General features: G+C 49.3%; 2 protein-coding genes across 3 annotated transcripts in view; one reads left to right on the forward strand and one right to left on the reverse strand.

Annotated features, from left to right (window-relative positions):
* The window catches only part of DNAJA3 (DnaJ heat shock protein family (Hsp40) member A3), a 45,074-nt gene extending 37,828 nt beyond the window's left edge, over window positions 1-7,246 (forward strand). The window contains exons 10-12 of one of the 2 annotated variants that reach the window (XM_053556119.1): window positions 209-306; window positions 5,259-5,375; window positions 6,002-7,246. In XM_053556119.1, coding sequence (XP_053412094.1) covers window positions 209-306; window positions 5,259-5,362 — 202 coding nt within the window. In that variant the 3' untranslated portion in view covers window positions 5,363-5,375; window positions 6,002-7,246. The remainder of the gene's footprint in view (window positions 1-208; window positions 307-5,258; window positions 5,376-6,001) is intronic. The other variant, XM_053556121.1, reaches the window with a different exon arrangement.
* A 2,747-nt stretch (window positions 7,247-9,993) lies between these two features.
* On the reverse strand, window positions 9,994-21,435 carry NMRAL1 (NmrA like redox sensor 1). Its single transcript, XM_053556126.1, has 5 exons — window positions 20,870-21,435; window positions 17,220-17,458; window positions 13,929-14,178; window positions 12,507-12,697; window positions 9,994-10,279 (listed from the first exon to the last, which is right to left on the reverse strand). Exons 1-5 carry the CDS (start codon window positions 20,928-20,930, stop codon window positions 10,100-10,102), a joined length of 921 nt encoding a protein of 306 aa, XP_053412101.1. The 5' UTR covers window positions 20,931-21,435; the 3' UTR covers window positions 9,994-10,099.
* Window positions 21,436-22,887: the final 1,452 nt, after the last annotated feature.

A 22,887-nucleotide genomic window follows, 5' to 3' on the forward strand; every position in this document is an offset into this window, starting at 1 on the left:
GTTTAAACAACAAAGGGTATTTTAGGAGCTTTTCTCTTCAGAAGCTTTTCTCTTCAGATCTCATGCCTGGCTCAGTGGCTCAGTGCATATCCCTGCCTGGGTCAGGGTCCCACCCTCAACACACACTGAGGGCACTGGCTGCATATGTGTGTCCTTCAGAGAATTGCCCAGAGGAAGCACTCAGCCACTGTCTGTGCTTGGCCTACAGGAGGCTAACAAGCCGACAACAGAGCCTGATTCTGAGCTATGCTGAGGATGAGACGGATGTGGAGGGGACAGTGAATGGCGTCACCCTCACCAGCTCTGGTAAGGGGTCTGGAGACCACACAGGGACACATGGGGTCCTATGAGTCCCTTGGTGGGTGGATAATTCTGGGCAGCATCTTTGGGTTTCCACTCAGGGTCTTTCTGAAGCTTTCAAAAAGTACAGTTGAAAGAGGGGCGCTGTGGACAGCAACAGTGGGAGTAAGCTACAGCCCTCAGTGAAAGCTGCTCTTCTTTTCTCTGCGTGTGTTCATGTGCTGAGATGAGAATGCCGGGCACTCTGCCAGTAACTATGGTATCTCAGCTTGTGTTCTGAGTTCTACTCTTGGTTCTGCTATTTGCCTTGTGACCTTGGGTGTGTCCCTTCGTGACGGCTCCTTGTGGAAGCTTAAGGAGAACATGGATTGGAGGGATTTCTGCATTCCTGACCCAGAATGCTTCTCTGAGATTTCAGAATGTCTTAAAACAATAGTAGCCACGTCAATAAAAATTACTGCCAGGGCCAGTGGCTCACGCCTATAATTCTAGTACTCTGAGAGGCCAAGGCAGGTGGATTACTTGAGCTCAGGAGTTGGAGACCAGCCTGAGCAAGAGTAAGACCCTATCTCTATTAAAAATAGAACTAGGCTCAGCACCTGTAGCTCAAACCACTAAGGCACCAGCCACATACACCTGAGCTGGCAGGTTCGAATCCAGCCCAGGCCTGCCAAAACAACAGGGCAACAGCTTGAGGCTCTGTCTCAAAAAATAAATAAATAAATCGAACTAGCCGGGCATGGTGGCTCATTCATGCCTGTATTCCTAGCACTCTGGGAGGCCAAGGCAGGTGGATTGCTTGAGCTCATGAGTTAGATCAGCCTGAGCAAATAATGAGACCCCATTTCTACTAAAAATAGAAAAATTGAGGCAAGAGGATCACTTGAGCCCAAGAGTTGGAGGTAGCTGTGAGGTATGACTTTACAACACTTTACCCAGGGTGACAGCTTAAGACTGTCTAAAAAAAAAAAAAAATTGGCTTGGCGCCTGTGGCTGAAGCGGCTAAGGTGTTAGCCACATACGCCTGAGCCGGCAGGTTCAAATCCAGCCTGGGCCTGCCAAACTACAATGACAGCTGCAACCAAAAAATAGCCAGGTGTTGTGGCGGGTGCCTGCAGTCCCAGCTACTTGGGAGGTGGAGGCAAGAGAATCGCTTGAGCTCAGGAGTTGGAGGTTGCTGTGAGCTGTGATGCCACAGCACTCTACCCAGGGTGACAGCTTGAGGCTCTGTCTCAATAAAAAAAAAAAAAGTGATCCAGGGTCTACTAATAAATAAAACCCACTGTTTGGGAAGTTGTCAGAAAATGGGATTATATGTACTGTAACATTTTCATACGTAAATTGCAAAAATAACTTTCTTCACAGTGTAATGAAAGGCTTAGCCACACCTAGGCAGCTTAGTGTCAATATGTTCTTTGAAGCCAATTCTAAGATTCTTTTTCTTTGTTGAGACACAGTCTCAAGTTGTCACCCTGGGTAGAGTGCCGTAACGTCATAGCTTACAGTACCCTCCAAATCTTGGGCTCAGGTGTACCTCTTGCCTCAATTTTTTCTATTTATAGTAGAGGCAAGGTCTCACTTTTTGCTCAGGCTAGTCTTGAACTCATGAGCTCAAGCAATCCAACCGCCTTGGCCTCCCAGAGTGCTAGGATTACAGGCACTAGTGAGGCACAGAGGCCAGTCCAATTTGAAGATTCTTAAATGCCATTTACAAAATTGTATCTGGGAGCCAAATTTTTCGCTGGAATAGAACTCTGAAAATGACAATATAAGAAGAAAGAAATACAATGTGGTATACTTATTTCACTTTATAAGCAACTTTTCAGAAATGTACCCAATGCATATGTTAAGGTCAAGCTATACTCAGAAAAACTATGTCATTAAAAATGTTAAAAGGGGGGGCGGTGCCTGTGGCTCAGTCGGTAAGGCGCCGGCCCCATATACGGAGGGTGGTGGGTTCAAACCCGGCCCCGGCCAAACTGCAACCAAAAAATAGCCGGGCGTTGTGGCGGGCGCCTGTAGTCCCAGCTACTCGGGAGGCTGAGGCAAGAGAATCGCTTAAGCCCAGGAGTTGGAGGTTGCTGTGAGCTGTGTGATGCCATGGCACTCTACTGAGGGCCATAAAGTGAGACTCTGTCTCTACAAAAAAAAAAAAAAATGTTAAAAGGGGACATGCATTGCTCAGTGGATAGAGCCTGACCAGCCCCATGCACTGGGACTAGCAGGTTTGAATCTAGCCCAGGCCTTCTAAAAACACACAAAAAAACAGAGTGGTAAAAGGAAGAGCTAACAACTAATCTGGCCCACAGAAGGCTCCAAATATATCCTGGCTGGCTCAGTGCCTGTAGCCACAGGCACTGAGGGTGGCAGGTTCGAACCTGGCCCAGGCCAGCTAAACAATGACAACTGCAACAAAAAATAGCCAGGCATTGTGGCAGGCACCTGTACTTCCAGCTACTTGGGAGGCTGAGGCAAGAGAACTGCTTAAGTCTAAGAGTTTGAAGTTGCTGTGAGCTGTGATGCCAGGGCACTCTACCCAGGGCGACAGCTTGAGGCTCTGTCTCCAAAAAAGGTTGTAAGGCTGGCCAGAAGTCTATGCCTCAGCCTCCAAGGTGCTGAAATTACATGAGCCACCATGCCTGGCCTGACTACAATTTTTATTTTTTATTTTATTATTATTATTTTTTTTTTTTTGAGACAGAGCCTACCTATTTACAGCCAGTAGCACAGGGGTGAGGAGTTTGGGCTTTGGAGTCAGACTGCTGGAGCTTTGAACTTGGTCCTCTCATCTACTTATTGGCTCTTGGATAAATCACCTGTGACCTCTGTGCCTACATTGTTGTATTTTTTTGTTTTATCTGTGAAATTAACCTGTAAGGTTACCCTAAGTATTTTATGAGCTAATGTGTGTGAACTGTGTGGTCTGCCTGGGGAGGCATCTGGTACTCAGCTATGATTTTGTTGTTGGGGATTTTTTTTGTTTGTTTTTTTAGAGACAGAGTTTCCCTCTGTCGCCCTCTGTAGAGTGCTGTGGCATCACAGCTCACAGCAGCCTCCAGCTCTTGGGCTTAGGCGATTCTCTTGCCTCAGCCTCCCAGTAGCTGGGACTACAGGAGCCTGCCACAATGCCTGGCTATTTTTTGTTGCAGTTTGGCCAGGGCTGGGTTTGAACCCACCACCCTCGGTATATGGGGCCTGTGCACCACTCACTGAGCCACAGGCGCTACCCCGTTGGGGTTTCTTGTTTTCCTTTTTCTTTTTTTTTGAAACAAAGTCACTATATTGCCCTCGGTAGAGTGCTGTAGCGTCACAACTCACAGCAACCTCAAACTCTTGGGCTTAAGCGATTCTCTTTCCTCAGCTTCCCAAGTAGCTGGGACCACAGGCGCCCACCATAAGGGCCAGCTATTTTCTGTTGCAGTTGTCATTGTCGTTTACCTGGACCAGGCCGGGTTTGAACCTGCCAACTTTGGTGTATATGGCTGGTGCCATAACCACTGTGCTACAGGTGCCCAGACTGGTTTTTGTTCTTGTCTTGTTTTGTTTTGTTTTTGAGATAGAGCCTCAAGCTGTCACCCTGGGTAGAGTGCCGTGCCATCACAGCTTACAGCAACCTCCAACTCCTGGGCTCAAACGATTCTCTTGCCTCCGCCTCCCAAGTAGCTGGGATTACAGGCGCCTGGCTTTTTTTTGGGGGGGGGGTTGTAGTCGTCATTGTTGTTTGGCGGGCCCAGGCTGGATTCGAACCCACCAGCTCAGGTGTATGTGGCTGGTGCCTTTGCTGCTTGAGCCACAGGCGCTGAGCCTCTTGTTTTTTTTTTTTTTTTTTTTTGTAGAGACAGAGTCTTACTTTATGGCCCTCGCTAGAGTGCTGTGGCCTCACACAGCTCACAGCAACCTCCAACTCCTGGGCTTAAGCGATTCTCTTGCCTCAGCCTCCCGAGTAGCGGGGACTACAGGTGCCTGCCACAACGCCCGGCTATTTTTTTTTTTTTTTTTTTTGGTTGCAGTTTGGCTGGGGCCGGGTTTGAACCCGCCACCCTCGGTATATGGGGCCGGCGCCCTACTGACTGAGCCACAGGCGCTGCCCTCTTGTTTTTTTTTTTTTTTTTGTAGAGACAGTCTCACTGTACCGCCCTCAGGTAGAGTGCCGTGGCGTCACACGGCTCATAGCAACCTCTAACTCTTGGGCTTACGCTATTCTCCTGCCTTAGCCTCCCAAGCAGCTGGGACTACAGGCGCCTGGCTATTTTTTTTGTTGCAGTTTGGCTGGGGCTGGGTTTGAACCCGCCACCCTCGGCATATGGGGCCAGCGCCCTACTCACTGAGCCACAGGTGCTGCCCTCTTGTTTTGTTTTTTAAGATAGTGTCTCACTCTGTTGCCTGAGCTGTCTCACTCTGTTGCCTGAGCTAGAGTGCCATGGTGTCTAGCTCATAGCAACCTCAAACTCTTGGGCTCAAGCGATCATCTTGCCTCAGCCTCTGGAGTAGTTGGGACAACAGGTACTTGCCACAATGCCTGGCTAGTTTTTTTATTTTTAGTAGAGACAGGGTCTTGCTCTTGCTCAAGCTGGTGTCAAACTCCCTGAGTTCAAGTGACCCACCCACCTTGGCCTGCCATAGTGCTAGGATTACAGGCATGGGCGACCACATCTGTCCTGCTTTGTTACTGTTGTTCAGATAGAGACAGCTGGCTACTGTCCTTCTCTGTTTCTTGTTTCCCTGCAGTGGGTCATAGCTGGAACACCCTAGGGGTCTGGGTGTCCTGCTTGCCTCAGTCCTCTGATCACGAAGGTGGCCCTAGCTGACTTGGAAGTGGTCCCTCTTCCTGGAATGGTGCTTGGTTGCTCCTGGAGTGCTAGGCCTTTGGGTGGCCCATGGGGGTAGGCGGGTACCTGGGGTGTGACACATGGAGGTGTGTGCCCTTGACCCCAATTTTTTCTGCTCTTTGTGCCCAGGTGGCGGCACCATGGATAGCTCCACAGGAAGCAAGGCTAGGCGTGAGGCTGGGGAGGACAAGGAGGGATTCCTTTCCAAACTTAAGAAAATGTTTACCTCCTGATCTCCCAGCCGAGGTAGGAAAGCCCTTCTCTGAACCAATCCCTGTTTTCTCTCACTTTTACCAATATCATGCCTCCCATCCCCAGGAGCTGGATGAGGTGCCAGTGGAAGGTGCAGCAAGTCTAGTTCCACATAGAGCTAAACCTCTGTCTGTGGAGAGAGAGCGCCATGGCAGCCGGCCATGTTCAGCCAGTAGACAGGGCTGAACAGGCTGCAGTGACTTAGCCTTGTGCTGTGTTCTCTTTCTGGAGAGGTTGTTTGGGGACGCTGCCATACAGCCCTCCTCACACCAGCTCTGAGGAGCAATGTGTTCCACAGTGGTGGAACCAGGTTGCCCATGGTCACAGGGGTGAATTGTAGCAGAGCCAGGCCTAGAACTCAGATCTCCTCAATTCCCATTTGCTTTCTTGCTGCCTGTCCTGTCTGGGCAGCACAGGGCAGGGAAGCCTGGGGTCATTGCTGGGAGTTGCGCTAGCCCACCATGAGGCCTCAGGACTTACTTTCATTTCCATTCATCCCTGGGGGCAAGGGCTCTTCTATCTTGGCACAGCCACTTTCCATGGATTGACATAAGCCCTATCACTGGGATGGGTGCTGTTGGAATGTTGAGTGTAATATGGCCATTTGTTTTCTTTCTCAGGAAAACGATCCACTGGAAACTAGGCCCGGAAGCAGCAGCCCCTCCTCATGGCCAGGGGACCTGGGAGACAGGAAGATTCCAGAACAGCAGCACTGGCTCCCACGTGCAGAGCCTCTGGACTACCTGGGCAACAGCAAAATCAGCTGACAACACATCTCTCCCTGGAAAGGTCACAGTGGATGGCCCCTGGTCAGTAAGGTGTAGTACCCTGGGGCTGGTACAAGTTTCCTGTCTTCGGGTAGGTGACTCAGCTCTTCAGGCTCAGGCAGAGTAAGACAGTTGGACTCTTGTAGTGCTAAAAGTCTAATTTGGAATCAAATGTGATGGAGATCTTAGTTAAAGAATTAAAGGCCATGCTTACAGTTTAAAAATGAAGCCTTAAGCTGCACTAAGTTGTGAAGCAATTACTTTCCCTCACAGCAAAGCTCCAGGAGGCTTCAGGATGAGCCTTCCCTGATAGGCTGTCTTCACCCAGAGCCCAGGGACCCAGACTCTCCTACCCCATCCTCTACCAACAGCTTCTATTAAGGCATCAGTTGCTCTGCTTGGAGTCTGTTTTTAATTCCCGAAGGTACCAGACATCTGCACAGTGGGTGTTTGGGGGCTTGGGGGCATATATGAAGGCCCTGAGGGTCCCTGGAGGTTCTGCTCCTGACCACAAGGTTGGTGGCTGATCCTTGTCTGGACAGTAGTCCTCCCTTTTGCCCCACCCAGGATGGCACTTGTCCCTACCTGTTGAGTTTTAAGCCAGGTATATTGGGGCTCCTGCCCTCCTGCTAAGCCACAGCTGCATGTCACTGTGCTGGGCAGATTCTACCTGCCTGGGGTACTCGGATCTCTGTAACTGCTACCAGCTGGGGACTTGGTTCTGCCACTACACTGCTGACATCTATTTTCCAAAGTGTGTTTAAGATTATTCAGTGCTAATCATTGTCTTTTCCTGTGTAAATGTTTGTTCAGAAAAGGAAAGCACAGTCTAAGCAGCTGAAGGTTCCCTACCATTCAGCCAAAGTAGGACACCCATTCCCCAGCCTCTGCTGGTAGCATTTTGCAGTTTCCTTGTGTTTCAGGATCCTTGAGTTATTGTAAGACAGGTTAATGAAGAACATTTCTCAAAGAGTTTCCTCCTTGTTTTCCTTTATAATTCACTAAAATAAAGCTTCTATTACTGTCTGATTTAAGATGTAAAATGATTCTGTATTGTAAATAAGATTATCTACTGCAAAAAGATATTTAAAACCTAAATTGTGGTCATTTCTTCTTTGAAAGAGTTAAGGCTACCTTCAGACAACTCTTAGCAGGGTTTGCTAGAGAGTAAGCTGGCCCCCATACACGGTCATGTCCACTTACACGCACACACTGAAGGGTCTGGGGCACTGACAGATGCTGATTCCCACTGCTCAGTTCCCAGAACAGCCATGTGACAGTGTTCACATGTTCTAAAATATGGGTGTGATTTTTTCTTTGAGAGTGTGTGCAGTGAGAAAGGAGCGTTGCAGCCTCATTAGGTCTCTATAGTCACTGTCTGCCTTACTAGATTTCTCTACGGTTACTATCTGCCTTACTAGATTTTTTTCTTCTCTATTTCAGTCTTTACATCTTTTCACATTTAAATTTTTATTTATTATAGTTTAACTAGTCTGGGCTCTCAGCAGAACTCTAATGCCTTGGCATAGCTGGAGGCAGCCCTGGGCACAGGCTTGATCACCCTGTGGTCAAGGTGGCATTCACTGTGTCAGGCGGAGCAGAGACTGGGAAAAGAGCTCTAGTGTTTTGATCAACAAGACATTAGTTGGCTGGGTACGGTGGCTCACACCTGTAATCCTAGCACTCTGGGAAGCCGAGGTGGGTGGATTGCTTTAGCTCAGGAGTTTGAGACCAGCCTGAGTAAGAGGTAGACCCTGTCTCTACTAAAAATAGAAAAACTAGCCAGGCATTGTGGCAGTTACCTATAGTCTCAGCCACTCCGGAGGCCTAGGAATTGGAGGTTACTGTGAGCTAGGCTGCTATAGCACTCTGGTTTGGGTGATAGAGACTGTATCAAAAATACATTACCATTGGCTTGGCGCCTGTAGCTCAGCAGCCAGGGCACTGGCCACATGCACCAAGGCTAGTGGGTTCAAACCTGGCCCCGGCTTCCCAAACAATGACAACTGCAACAAAACAATAGCTGGACGTTGTGGTGGGCACCTGTGGTCTCAGCTACTTGGGAGGCTGAGGCAAGAAAATCACTTGAGCCCAAGAGTTTGAGGTTGCTATGAGCTGTGACCCCACAGCAGTCCACGGAAGTAAACATAGTGAGACTCTGTCTCCAAAAAAAAAAAAATACCATCAACAACAAAAAACCCCACATTTATTGCCCACTGTCTGGACACTTAGGCACTGTCTAGGTCCTGGGGATACAGTGGTGGTCAGCTGGACGATGTCTCTTGTGAAAACTTAGGTTTATTCTGGAAAAGTCAGCCTGAGTCTCATTCATCTCCTAACCTTTAAAAGCATAAGTCTGGAAAAACTTTGGAAACGAAAGGTGGATTTTCCTGCTAGAGACGTACTATTAATTACTGTGCTGAAGCCTCCTTCCCACGGGGGTCAGAAGGTGGCTGTGCAACATTTGTTATTAGCCTCTGAGTTGGGACTCCAGTATAAGATGATTTTTTTTTTTTTTAGACAGGGTCTTGTTCTTTACCCAGGCTAGGGTATAGTGACCTGATCATAGCTCATTGCAGCCTAAACTCCTGGGCTCAATGTGATCCTCTGACCTCAGCCTCCCAATGTGCTGGGACTACAGTGTGACAATGGGCCTAGCTACAATGATGTATTTAAAAATATAAAAAAAGACTAGGTCACTGGGCCATGTCCAGGATTTTATCATAAGGAGTCATGGCAGGCAGGGTGTTTCCCACTTAGGCCTAGGGAACTCCGGCATAACCTAAGGCTGGATATAGATGACTTGTGTTCTCAGGATTCCTGACCAGACTGGGCTCAGTAGCCCATACTTGTTGGAATCTGTCCCTCTTACCCTGCCTGGAGGCTCCTTTCCACCCTGTGGACTCCAGCCTACTTGTCCCCACCTTGGAAGGTGTCTTTCCTTGTCCTAAAATATATCCCTTCCTGTTGTTTTTATTACTCCTGATCGATTGTCCTATTTTTTGCAGCCCTTATGCCAGCTTGCAACTTTTTGTTGTATATTTTTATCTGGCGCTCTCACTTAAGCCCAAGACAGGGAAACGTAACTTTTTTGTGGACATTGTATGTAGAACCCTCCACGCTGGCAAGATGTCAAGGAGAGGCTTCAATCAGTGGATAGCATGAAATTTTGTGCCTGATGCCAGGGTGGGATAGTAAGAAAGTAGTGACAGTGCTTGTGCAAATCCCTATGTGTTAAAATTCAGAGCTGCCGTGGAACCTTGGGGAATGACATGTGCTTTCTGGGGCCCTGTTCCTTTATAACAAGCAAGGTAGGCTATTTCTACCACAATTTCAGTTCCTAGCCTTTGCAGGCAGCTTACCTTTTCTCACCAGCGTCCAGTTCCTGTGCCCTGTGGTCCATAGCTCTGCCACGTTTGTTACCTTCCAACCTGTTCTGAAGGTTGCCCCCACCTGGGCTGAACCCCTGGTACCAGTCCTGCCCAGGAAGAGGCTGAGGAGGGAGAGGGAGGTAGACCCATGTCTTCCCTTGTCCCCTCCAGTGTCTGTCCCCAACTAACAGATAGCTGGTGGCCTCATAAGCTCTCTGGAGACAAAGGGTGTGTGCTGGAATGTCAGAGGTGTTGTCACTGGTGCCAGGGCTCCTCTCTTAGATTTTGGGTGTAGTGGGAACAGAGGTCAGATTGCTTTCATTCCTATTTGAGTAACCACACATTTAATTCGCTCATTTCCATGATCTTTTCAGCCCTGCAGCCTCAGTGTCTCCTGTGGGAACTATTATGCTGTTGGTGCCCCAGCTGCCACATTGGCCCAAGTCCCAGAAACAGAGCCCTTTTCTTTTGGAAACCATCTGTGAGAACAATAGCTTTATTTAGAAAACCTTTTTTTGGTAACATAAGAAAGGATGACCTTGCCTTCCATCCCAGAATTCAGGGTTGTGAGGTGGGCACGTCACAGCTGGGCAAAGTCCCCTTTGTGCTGCTCTAGCCACTGGTTCAGCGTCCGGGCTTTGGGGTTGAGTTTAAAGGTCAGGTCGATGTTGCGGTCAGGTCTCAAAGCGTAGAAACGGAACATGTTGGCCAAGTCCTGGGCCCCTGGGAAGCCAAGCTTCTCATAGTCCTCAGGAGTTGTCTAGAAGCAGAGGGAGGCTATCATGTCTCAAACCCTCCATTGCCCCAGGGAGGTGGCTGGGGGAGGCCAGGTGAGTCAGGGTCTCCCAATCTGTTACACCTAAGGCAGCTGTGAACATGAGGTTCTCAGTATGAGGTCATTTGAAAACTTTCAACTAAAAGCTGAAGTTTGGACACCACTATTCTCATGAATTACCTGACATTCAAGGTCAGTTTAAAGATTGTTCTTTCAAGATCATGAGATAAAAAGTCTCAGTGTCTCAGTCCCTTCCACATCAAAGATCTGCTTGCATCACTTTTCTCAAAAACCAAAGCTTTTCTGGGCGGCACCCGTAGCTCAGTCTGCAGGGCTCTGGCCACATACACCAAGGGTGACAGATTTGAGCCTGCCCGGGGCCTGCTAAACAACAATGACAACTGCAACCAAAAAATAGCCAGGCCTTTTAGTGGGTGCCTGTAGTCCCACCTGCTGGGAGGCTGAGGCAAGATAACCGCTTACACCCTAGAGTTTGAGGTTGCTGTGACACCACGGCACTCTACCCAGGGCGATAGCTTGAGACTCTGTCTAAAACAAAAACAAAAACAAAAAGCTTTATTGAACTGAATCTTCTCAGAACCCTGAATTTTCCATGACCTGGCTCAGGCATTTTTTTTTTTTTTTTTTTGGAAATGTCTCACTCAGTTACCTTGGGTTGAGTGCTGTGTCATCACAGCTTACAGCCACCTCTAAACTTTTGGGCTCAAGCGATTCTCTTGCAACAGCCTCCCTGAGTAGCTGGGACTACAGGTGCCTGCACAAAGAGTGGCTATTTTTAGAATTGGGGTCTTGCTCAGCCTGGTCTTGAACTCTTGAGCTCAAGCAATCCACCTGCCTCGGCCTCCCAGAGTGCTGGGATTACAGGTGTGAGCCACTGTGCCTGACCATATGGCTCAGGCCTTTTTAAAAAAAAGTTTAAAATATGGTTATTTAGTGCACGTTTTTGAGGTGCCATGCATTGTACTGAGAAAGTTTTTACATTGCTTATTTAATCCTCACAACCTGAGGAGGGGAATACCAACAACACATCCTTTCACAAATGAGGAAACTGAAGCAGTGGTCAGGGGATGTGCCTAAGGCCACATGCTGCTGGGTCTAGAGCGCTGGGGCTGGTTCTGAGCTGGAAGTGTAAGCATGGCACCACTCCCTGCAGCCTGCCCCCAACTGCTCTGCTTGGGTGTGGGCAGGGCTCTGTGGGTGTCTTAATGACTCGGTGTCTCCCAGATTTTAATGAGTAGACCTTGATAGGAACAAGTAGCATTAGAAATGAGGCACCAAGGGTAGGGACTCAACACCTGAGGATCAGCAGAGAGACAGTGGTCTCTTGCCCACATAGGTCACATGGGGCAGGGGCCACACCCACCTTTCCAGCTTCCCTTCCTGCCCCTTCATATAACACCCTACTGAGGAGCCAGCAGGTCCTGCGTTTTCTGCCCTTCCCTGCCTTGGCTCTTATGTCCCCTCCTGGAAACCTTTTTCTCTACTCGCTACTCGCTTGTGGCTACACTTAGCTCCCAGAACAGCATGATATAAATATTAACGATTAACAAATGAATTTAGAGGCTCAGCGCCAGCCACATACACCAAAGGTAGCAGGTTTTAACTTGGCCCTGGCAAAAAAAAAAAAAAAAATAGCCGGGCGTTGTGGCAGGTGCCTGTAGTCCCAGCTACTTGGGAGGATGAGGCAAGAGAATCACTTAAGCTCGAGTTGGAGGTTGCTATGAGCTGTGACGCTACAGCACTCTACCAAGGGTGACATAGTAAGCCTGTCTCAAAAAAACAAAAAACAAACAAATGGGCTTGGCGTCTGTGGCTCAAGCTGCTAAGGCACCAGCCACATACACCAGAGCTGACGGGTTCGAATCCAGCATGGGCCTGCCAAACGACAGCTGCAACCAAAAAATAGCCAGGCATTGTGGCAGGCGCCTGTAGTCCCAGCTACTTGGGAGGCAGAGGCAAGAGAATCGCTTAAGCCCAGAATTTGGAGGTTGCTGTGAGCTATGATGCCACGGCACTCTACCCAGGGTGACAGCTTGAGGCTCTGTCCCAAAAAAAAAATGAAATTAGAATTTCCTTGCTCGGTGGGGTAGGGCAGCCCTAGACACTCTCCCCCTACAACTCCATGAGCCCCACTGGGAGTTAGAAGGAGTTGACTAAGGCTTCCTGAGTCCCCAGAGAGGGAGGAACCCACCTTGGCATCTCGCACAGTCTTGCCAATGTGCTTGGTAAGTAGGGCAGCATACTCCTCTGCAGTGTGCCTGCACGTGCTAAGCCCAATGTTCTGACCAATGTATTCTTCTGGCATCTTCAGCAGGCTGAGCACCACAGGACCCAGGTCAGCCACAGCCATGCCGTCCATAGGAACATCACCCATGGGCAAGCCTGTGGGGCAAAGATGAGGTGGCATGTATCCTGAGGGCAGACTCCCTCAGGGCTGGGGCTGGTTCTGAGAGAGAAAGACAGAGCCCACCTCCAAAGGGTCAGAGCTGGTTTCCCGGCAAACAGCCTTGGTATCTGTGGTGGTGCAGAGGCAGCAATGGAGTCAGGAAGGAATCTGGCTGCTGACCCCCTGGGCAAGCTCATTAGGCCTCTTGAGCCTGGACTACTACATTCCCAGAATGGGGATTAAGAACCTGGACCTGCTCCCCTGCTCAGGATTGAGATGATAGACAAAGGAAAGGAAGGGGTGGTTGTGCACAGTCCTGCTGATCGGGAGGCACCAGCCCTATGGTAGGTCCTCCATCATATTCTGAATTCCTAAAAGCTATAGTGGCCCAGAGTAGCACATACACAATACATGCTCAGTAAATACAGAATGAATGGAAGAATGAACGAATAACTTGCTACTTTCCAGGTTGTGGTTTTGTGAGGGAGATGTGGCCCCAGGTGTGGTGCTAGGAGTGCTTGGGTCCTACTGTCCTCACCTAGAGAAAGGTGCAGCTTCAGATCACCCAGGGAGCTCAAGGGAATGAAGCTCCAACCCAGGGACTAGAGAGGAGTATCCCTTTCTGCAGCTTTGCAAACTCTAAAGGGGGGTGCCATTAGGCTACCACCAGCACTAGACTCCACTGGCTTTGAGGACAGGACTCCCTGGTCTCTAGCAGACTGATGAGCCCTTGTGCTAGGGTGAGCCAGTGTGCACACAAACTACAAGGAGGCGCCAGCTCCTCCTACTCAAGACTTCTTGGATCCACTGCAGGATATAAGGTTCCTCCAAGCCAAGCTGGTGCATACAACCCTTTTATAGATTTTCCAGTGGGCATGGAGGAGAAAGAGTTTCTGGCTTTGTGAAATGTACAACTGAACTGCATCACCCAAATCCTCTCCTCCTTATTTTCAAAAAAGTAATAACTGTGCTCCTCTCTGGGAAAATTTCCAATGGATAGAGCATCACTTTGCCCTATCTTAGGAAATCTCATTGCCTCTGCAAACATTACTAGTATGCCCATTTCACAGAATATGAAGCTGAGGTCCAGGACTTGCTCAGTCCCAGGCCTAAAGTGACGGAGCCAAGGCTAAGACCCAAAACCATGTGACAAGCCCACTTTGTGCTATACCTACAGTGTCACAAGGTGAGAAGTCTGCCTCACCATGCACAAGGAAGGGCACTCACTCAGCAAGTAGCTCTTTCCATCAGGGGCTTTCTGGGGCAGGAAGTAGGAGAGGAGGTTCTCAAAATAGCAGGGCAACCTCACACTGGTCATAGGAACACCGATGTCACGGAAATACTGCTCCACCTCCCCTTTGCCGTCAAAGTGGCCTGCTGTTAATCTCCCTGCTGTCAGCTTCCTGATGTTCTCCAGGCCACTGTAGACCACATAGCGGAGGCCCAGGTGCTTGGCCACATCAGCCAGCAGCTTTCCCTAGTGGGCAGGAAAGGAGAGAGCATGGAGCTAAGAAGAAGGTATGTCCCCAGTCACTGTCTCTGAGGCAGAGAGCCAGACCGCACACACCCCTGAGGACCTATCTTCTGGAATAATGCTCACATACCTGCTAACATGGAACTGGAAGCCTTCTGCCAGCCACACTCTTAAGCAGCCTGCCCACAAGCTCAGCAGTCTTCTTTAGAGACCTCTGAGAGTACTACAGAGGTGCCACAGCCCATCGGTTAAGCTTGCAGGCTGCTTAGCTTCTAAGCAGTCTCTGCAACATACTAGCTGAGTTACCCTAGGGCACGAGTTATGGAAGAAGCAGGACAGGAACCTGAGGTGCATGATTCTGGACCTGATGCTTCTTCTCAGGCACCACAAGTGTCTATGCCTTCTTTGTGGCTGGCAGATGCTAGCACCTGGGACTAAATCCTTGAGGACACAAAAAGATGGCCCCATCTCACAGATCTCTATCTCATCCTGGGCTCATAACCAATTAAGAGAATGAGGGCGAAAGACAGAATAAAGGAGAATACAGATGGTATGATTGTGTGATTTGGAGTTTGGGATGAAAAGGAACTTTCTGGGATGATAAAAATGTACTATAGTTTGGGCTTGGTGCCTGTAGCAAGCGGCTAAGGCCCCAGCCACATACACCAGAGCTGGCAGTTTTGAATCCAGCCCAGGCCCGCCAAACAACAATGACAACTATGACCAAAAAAAAAAGCCAGGTGTTGTGGTGGGTGCCTGTAGTCCCAGCTACTTGAGGCCGAGGCAAGAGGATCATTTAAGCCCAAGAGTTTGAGGTTGCTATGAACAGTGACACCACAGCACTCTACCCAGGGCAACAGCTTGAGACTGTCTCAAAAAAAAAAAAAAAAAGGGCGGCGCCTGTGGCTCAAAGGAGTAGGGCACTGGCCCCATATGCAGGAGGTGGTGGGTTCAAACCCAGCCCTGGCCAAAAACTGCAAAAAAAAAAAGTACTATAGTTTGGAGTGGTTGTTAAACAAGGGTATAGATTTTCAAAATTCATCAAGTTCTACAATTAAAATCTGTGCATTTGGCTGGGTGCCTGGCCCATACCTGTAATCTTAGCACTCTGAGAGGCCAGGGCAGGTGGATTGCCTGAGTTCAGGAGTTTAAGACCAGCTTAAGAGTGAGACCCCATCTCTACTAAAAACAGAAAAAACTAGCTGGGTGTTGTGGTGGGACCTATATTCCCAGCTACTTGGGAGGCTGAGGCAAGTGTTGTGGTTTCCAAGCTTTTTTTTTTTTGCCCATTACTAGTTTGAGCCCAAGAGTTTTGCTCAAACCTGCTGGCCCTGGTGTGTGGGCCTGGCACTCTAACCACTGCGCTGCAGTGCTCAACTATGAGCCGAGGAGTTTGAGCTTGCTGTAAGCTATGATGCCACAGCACTCTACCCAGGGCATGGAGTGAGAGACTGTGTCTCAAAAAAAAGAAAAAAGTGTGCATTTTATTCTAGGTAAATGATAGGTCAAGAATGTTCTTTTGGAAAGCATAAGAAGTCATTAGATGATATAAAGCAGAAGAGTGGCTGCCTAGGGTGGGGTTGGGGAAAGAAGGTGACTGCTAATGAGCACCAGGTTTCTTTTGGGGGGAATGAAAATGTTTTAGGAATAGAATGGTGGCTGAATACCTTTGTGAATATGCTAAACACCACTAAATTGTATACTTAAATAGGGTAAACGGGGCTGTGCCTGTAGCTCAGTGAGTACAGTGCCGGCCCCATATACCGAGGGTGGCAGGTTCAAACTTGGCCCCGGCCAAACTGCAACAAAAATAAACCAGTGTTGTGTCGGGCGCCTGTAGTCCCAGCTACTCGGGAGGCTGAGGCAAGAGAATCGCCTAGGCCCAGGAGTTGGAGGTTGCTGTGAGCTGTGATGCCATAGCACTCTACCGTTTTCTACAAAAAGTAAAAAAAAAGGGTAAATGAGGGCGGCGCCTGTGGCTCAGCGGGTAGGGCGCCGGCCCCATATGCCAAGGGTGGCGGGTTCAAACCCAGCCCCGGCCAAACTGCAACAACAAAAAAAATAGCCGGGCGTTGTGGCGGGTGCCTGTAGTCCCAGCTACTTGGGAGGCTGAGTCAAGAGAATTGCCTAAGCCCAAGGATTTGGAGGTTCCTGTGAGCTGTGTGACGCCATGGCACTCTACCGAGGGTGATAAGATGAGACTCTGTCTCTACCAAAAAAAAAAAAAAAAAAAGGGTAAATGAATGCTATTTCAATAAAATAAGAAAAGCCAGGCTGGTGGCTCATGCTTGTAATCCTAGCACTCTAGGAGGCCTAGGCCAGGTGGGTGGATGGCCTAAGCTCTGAGCCAGAGTGAGACAGAGACCTCATCTCTAAAAATAGCTGGGCATTGTGGTGGGTGCCTATAGTCCCAGCTACTTGGGAGGCTAGGGCAAGAGAATCGCTTAAGTCCAAGAGTTTGAAGTTGCTGTGAGCTGTGACGTCATTGCACTCTACCGAAGGTGACAAAATGAGACTCTGTCTCAAAAAAAAAAAAAGTAGGTGGCGCCTGTGGCTCAAAGGAGTAAGGTGCCGGCCCCATATGCCGGAGGTGGCAGGTTCAAACCCAGCCCTGGCCAAAAAAAGAAAAAAAAACCTGCAAAAAAAAGAAGTCATTAGATAAGGGTCACAGTAGTCTCCACCTTCATCACAGCCTAGCATAGAGCGAAGAGGCTCAGCGCCTGTAACATAGTGGGTAGGGTGCCGGCCACATACATGGGGCTGGCAGGTTTGAACCCGGCCTGGTCCTGCTAAACAACGACAATTGCAACAAAAAAGTAGCTGGGCATTGTGGCAGGCGCCTGTAGTCCCAGTCACTGGGGAAGCTGAGGCAAGAGAATCTCTTAAGCCCAGGAGTTTGACGTTGCCGTGAGCTGTGATGTTACAGCACTCTACTGAGGGAGACATAGTGAATCTCTATGTCAAAAAAAAAAAGAAGTGTGAAGAAGAAAGGCCTGCCATGGTCAGTCCTGCTTGGCCTCTCACACCCTCCTGCCTGCCATCACCTGCTTGACCTCCTGCTCTTGGCTGCAATTCTCCCAGTAATTGGTCACGATGAAGGTGGCATGAGCCCCAGTGAGGGCCAGCTCCATGCTGGCCTGGTCATCCTGGTCTCCCTGCACTACTTCTGCACCTTGCAGCCTCAGCTCCTTTGCTGCCTTCTGCCCAGTGTCCCGGGTCACCACTCGAACCCTGAATGCCCCATCTTCCAGGAGTGTTCGGGCCACTGAGCCACCCTGGGCACCTGCAAAAAGTCAGAAAGACATCCCTGGTCAAATCTGCCTGAGTCCTGCTGAAGAGTAAAGCCCTCAAGGGGAGTGGAAGGCAGCCCCAGATATCCTTGTGAAGAGATGTAAATACAAGGGTATTCATTACTGTACAGCAAAAGATTAGAAATGTCCCGAATAGGCTAGGCGCTTGTAGCTTAGCTGCTAGGGTGCCAGCCACATACATTGGAGCTGGAGCGTTGGAAACCAGCCCAGGTCTGCCAAACAACGACAACTGCAATAAATAAATAGCCAGGCGTTGTGGTGGGCGCCTGTAGTCCCAGCTACTTGGGAGGCTGAGGCAAGAGAATCGCTTAAGCCCAAGAATTTGAGGTTGCTTTGAGCTTTGACGTCATGGCACTCTACTGAGGGCAACATAGTAAGACTCTGTCTCAAAAAAAAAAAAAAAAAGGGTGGCGCCTGTGGCTCAGTAAGTAGGGCACCGGCCCCACATACCGAGGGTGGCAGGTTTGAACCCGGCCCCAGCCAAACTGCAACCAAAAAAAAACACAATAAATAAGAAAATGCCAGGAAGGCTATTATTTTTTTTTTTTTTGTAGAGACAGAGTCTCACTGTACCGCCCTCGGGTAAAGTGCCATGGCGTCACACGGCTCACAGCAACCTCTAACTCTTGGGCTTACGTGATTCTCTTGCCTCAGCCTCCCGAGCAGCTGGGACTACAGGCGCCTGCCACAACGCCCAGCTATTTTTTTGTTGCAGTTTGGCCGGGGCTGGGTTTGAACCCGCCACCCCTGGCATATGGGGCCAGCACCCTACTCACTGAGCCACAGGCGCCTCCCCAGGAAGGCTATGTTAACCAGTGTGATGAAAATATATCAAATGGTCTATAAAACCAGTGTATGGTGCCCCATGATCGCATTAATGTACACAGCTATGATTTAATAAAAAAAAAATGTCCAGGGCGCCGGCCCCATATACCGAGGGTGGCGGGTTCAAACCGGGCCCCGGCTGAACTGCAACCAAAAAATAGCCCGGTGTTGTGGCGGGCGCCTGTAGTCCCAGCTGCTCGGGAGGCTGAGGCAGGAGAATCGCTTAAGCCCAGGAGTTGGAGGTTGCTGTGAGCTGTGTGAGGCCACGGCACTCTACCAAGGGCCATAAAGTGAGACTCTGTCTCTACAAAAAAAAAAAAAAAAAAATGTCCAGAATAGGCAAATCCATACACAGCAAAAATAGATCGGTGCTTTCCAGTTTTTTGTTTTTTTTTTTTTGTGCCAGGGCTGGGTTTGAACCCACCACCTCCGGCATATGGGACCAGTGCCCTACCCGCTGAGCCACAGGCACTGCCCCAATCGGTGCTTTCCAAAGGTTGGTTGGGAGGAGTGAGAATGGGGAGTTGTAGTTAAAGGTTAAGGTGTTTCTTTTGGAGATAAAATGTTCTAAAATTGATTATGGTGCTGGCAGCACAATTCCGTGAACATACTAGACACCAATATTAGGAAGGTGACTAGAATTTACCAAAAAAGGAAACTAATAGGCTGCACACTTTAAATAGGTGAATCACATGGTATGTAAATTGCATCTCAGTAAAGGTGTTAAGGTGTTTTCTATATATTAAATATACAGATATAAAAAAATAGGTGGGGACAAAATATGCTACCATTTCAAAAAAATTAATACATACATTGTGATAGGATACAAGAAACTTGGTAACGGTGATGGATGGGGTGGGGGTGGGAAGAAGATTTAATTCTGGTGCCATGTTCAAGTACTCCTATTACAATACTTTAAGGTAATATTTTATTATTTATTTTTTGAGACAGAGTCTCATTTTGTTCCCCTTGTTAGAGTGCTGTACCATCACAGCTCACAGCAACCTCAAACTCTTGGGCTCAAGTGATTCTCTTGCCTTAGTAGCTGGGACTATAGGCGCCTATCAGGCCTGACTATTTTTAAAGACAGGGGTCTAGCTTTTGCTCAGATTGGTCTCCAACCGATGAGCTCAGGCAATCCACCCTACTGAGCCTCCCAGAGTGCTAAGATTACAGGTATGAGCCACCGCGCATGGCCAAGGTAATATTTTAAGAATTCAGAATTGAGGCAAAAGCTATGACTCCCGCCTATAATCTGGAAGGCCAAGACTGGAGGATTGCTTGAGGCCAGGAGTTCAACACCAGCCTGAGCAAGAGTATCTCTACTAAAAATAGAAAAATCAGCTCTGTAATCTAAGCACTCTGGGTGGCCAAGGTGGATGGATCACTTGAGCTCAGGAATTCCAGACCAGCCTGAGCAAGAGTGAGACCCCATCTATACTAAAAAAAATGAAAAACTAAGGAAAGAGGTTCGTTTAATGGCTCAGCCCCAGAAGCTCTGTTGTTAGCGCGTCGGCCACATACATGAACTGGGGCTGGTGGGTTTGAACGTGACTGGGGCCGGCTAAACAACGACAACAACCAAAAAATATCTGGGTGTTGTGGGAGGCACCTATAGTCCCAGCCCAAGAGTTTGAGGTTGCTGTGAGGTGTGATGTAATAGCACTCTACCAAGGGCGACAAAGTGAGACTCTGTCTCAAAAGAAAGGAAAGGGAAAGGAAAGAAAAATAAGCCCGGGCTCGGCGCAGTGGTTACGGTGCCGACCACGTACATCGAGGCTGGCAGGTTCAAATCGGGCCGAGACAGCCAAACAACAATGACAACTGCAACAAAAAATAGCCAGGTATTGTGGCGGACGCCCGTAGTCTCAGCTACTTGGGAGGCTGAGGCAAGAGAATCACCTAACCCCAAGAGTTTGAGGCTGCCGTGAGTTGTGACGTCACCGCACTCTACCAAGGACAACATAGTGAGACTGTCTCAAAAAGAAAAAAAAAAAGAAAGGAAAGAAAAGAGGGCGGAGCCTGTGACTCAGTGAGTAGGGCGCCGGCCCCATATACCAAGGGTGGTGGGTTCGAACGCGGCCCCGGCCAAACTGCAACAACAACAACAAAAAAAAACCCGCGCGTTGTGGCAGGCGCCTGTAGTCCCAGCTACTCGGGAGGCTGAGGCAAGAGAATCGCCCAAGAGCGGGAAGTTGCTGTGAGTTGTGACGCCACAGGTCTCTTCCGAGGGCGACAAAGTGAAACTCTGTCTCTAAAAAAAAAAAAAAAAAAAAAAAGGAAAGAAAGACAGACAAGCCCGGCCTTGTAGCGAGCGCCTTATAGTCCCAGCTCTCGGGAGGCTGCGGCAGGAGAATCACTTGAGCCCAGGTGTTGGTGGTTACAGTGATCTATGATGACGCCACAGTACTCTAGCCGGACAAAACAACAAGCCTCCGTCTCAAAAAAAAAAAAAAAATTCAAATCGATCCGGGGCAGCTTCTGCCAGGGCCGCGGCCCGGGTGGGGGTCTCGGCACCCCCAGCCCTCCCTCCTGACCCCGCGGCGGGGCCCGCGTACCTGTGGCTCCGAAAACCACCACCAGCTTCCTGTCCGCCACGGTCGGGGCGGAGACGGCCATCAGCGAGCTCAGGGTCCCGAGACCCCCGCACCTGCCCCGGGCCGAAACTCTCCCCTTTCCGCACCGCTCGGCCAGGCCTCCTCACCCCGGGGCCAGTCGCGGCGCGGCGAGTCTGCGGCCGAACCCACTGAGCAGAGGGCAGGGAAGCCCCGCGCGCCGCGCCGGCCCCCAGCCCCAGCCCCGCGTGGGCAAAGCCCCTCTCGCCGGCCGCACCACGGCGAAACACCCCGGCTGCCGCCCCTCTGAGCGCGCCCGGCCCAGTCTCAGCAAACTGCAGATCCGGCCTCGCCTCCCACCCCGCCGGCTGATGGTTTGTCCCGGCTCCCGTGGAACCCCGCTTCCGGTCCGCGGGGAGGCCTGGACCGAGTGGGCGACAACCAGAAGGGGGAACAGGACGTCTTTATCTTGCACGAACATCTGAATTTCCAGATATTGGGTGTCACTTGAAGATGATTCAATCTGTGTCCCTGCGTCTTGCTCTCTGAGTCAGAGTTCTTCCATGCCTCTCTTGAAGTTGCTGCTGTTCGCCCGGGTTTAAATTCTCTTTCTTTTCTTTCCTTTCTTTTACTTTCCCTGTCCTTCCCTCCCCTCCCTTCCTTTCTCTCTTTCTTTCTTTTTCTCTTTCCTCTCTTTCCTCCCTCCCCTCTCTCTCTCTCCTCTCCTTCCTTCTCTCCTTTCCTCTCCCTTCCCTCCTTCCCTTTCTTTCTTTTTTTGAGACAGTCTCACACAGTCGCCCTGGGGTTGAGTGCCGTGGCGTCATACCTCACAGCAACCTCAAACTCTTGGGCTCAAGTGATTCTCTCGCCTCACCTTCCTGAGTAGCTGGGACTACAGGCGCCCGCCACAATGCCGGGTCATTTTTAGAGATGGGGTTTCGCTCTTGATCAAGCTGGTCTCCAACGCCTGAGCTCAAGCAGTCCGCCAGCCTCGGCCTCCCACAGCGCTAGGATTACAGGCGTGAGCCACAGAGCACGGCCCGGGTTTGAATTCTTTTTAACAGAAAATTGAAGTTTCTTTGTGTTCAACTAAAACTCAAATATGACCCTGTCGCTCCTCTCCTGAAAACTTATTGCTGACAGGGTAGGAGCCTTCATTTTTTCATTGATTCATTGCCACACGCAACCCCCTATATCAGTAGGTGCTTTGTGCTCACTGCTGATTCCAAGCGCCTAAAATAGTACCTGGAACAAAGTAGGCACCCAGATATTTGTGGATCAACTGTCTACAAGACTAGGAGGTGCTGCAGTTACACTAGAAATCAAATTAAAACAGTCATTCTTTTCCTGACTTCTAGTGGTTGAGATAATCCACAAGATTATATGTATCTTACTTATGTAAAACATTGATCTTTATTTCCTCTAAAATGCATGTTTATTATTTTAATAAATACACACTGTTATTTACTTGTGTTTATATTGCAAATGAAGATATCTGTTAGGTATTATATGTAAATCTCTTGTGGTCTCCTGCATACTATTAGTTATGTATGCCTCTACTGGTACTGTTGCAGTTTCCCTGGAATGCTCTCTTCTTACCATATTTGATAGGGCTAATTCCCGCTCATTCCTTAAACATCACCTCCTCCAGGAAGACCTCCTGGACGCGTAGGCTGGACAACCTACTTCCACGCCCATCTGCCTATATCACTGGCAAAATTGTCTAACTACCATATTAAACTGAGGGCTTCCTTAGCACTGTCCTTCTCAGCTGTGTCTCTCCCTCCCAATATAATGTTCAGCACATGGTAGAAAGTCAATAAATGCCTACCATATGGAACCCAAGCACATATTACTCTGATAAAAATGAAGTTTTTTGGTCAGGCACAGTGGCTCAGGCCTGTAATCCTAGCACTCTGGGAGGCAGAGGCAGGTGGATTGCTTGAGCTCAGGAGTTCTAGACCAGCCCGAGAAAAAGCATGACTCAGTCTCTACCAAAAATAGAAAAAACTAGCTGGGCG

Source organism: Nycticebus coucang, chromosome 12, assembly GCF_027406575.1.
Source record: "Nycticebus coucang isolate mNycCou1 chromosome 12, mNycCou1.pri, whole genome shotgun sequence".
Classification (NCBI taxonomy): domain Eukaryota; kingdom Metazoa; phylum Chordata; class Mammalia; order Primates; family Lorisidae; genus Nycticebus; species Nycticebus coucang.

Bases quoted from the DNA above. Each gene is read 5' to 3' on its own strand.
- NMRAL1 (XM_053556126.1), bottom strand. From the start codon at position 20,930: ATGGCCGTCTCCGCCCCGACCGTGGCGGACAGGAAGCTGGTGGTGGTT. The intron at 14,179-17,219 runs GTGATGGCAGGC...CCTGCCCACTAG, and splicing joins AAGAGCAGGAGGTCAAGCAG to GGAAAGCTGCTGGCTGATGT. The intron at 12,698-13,928 runs GTGAGTGCCCTT...TTTGCCCCACAG, and splicing joins TGGAAAGAGCTACTTGCTGA to GCTTGCCCATGGGTGATGTT.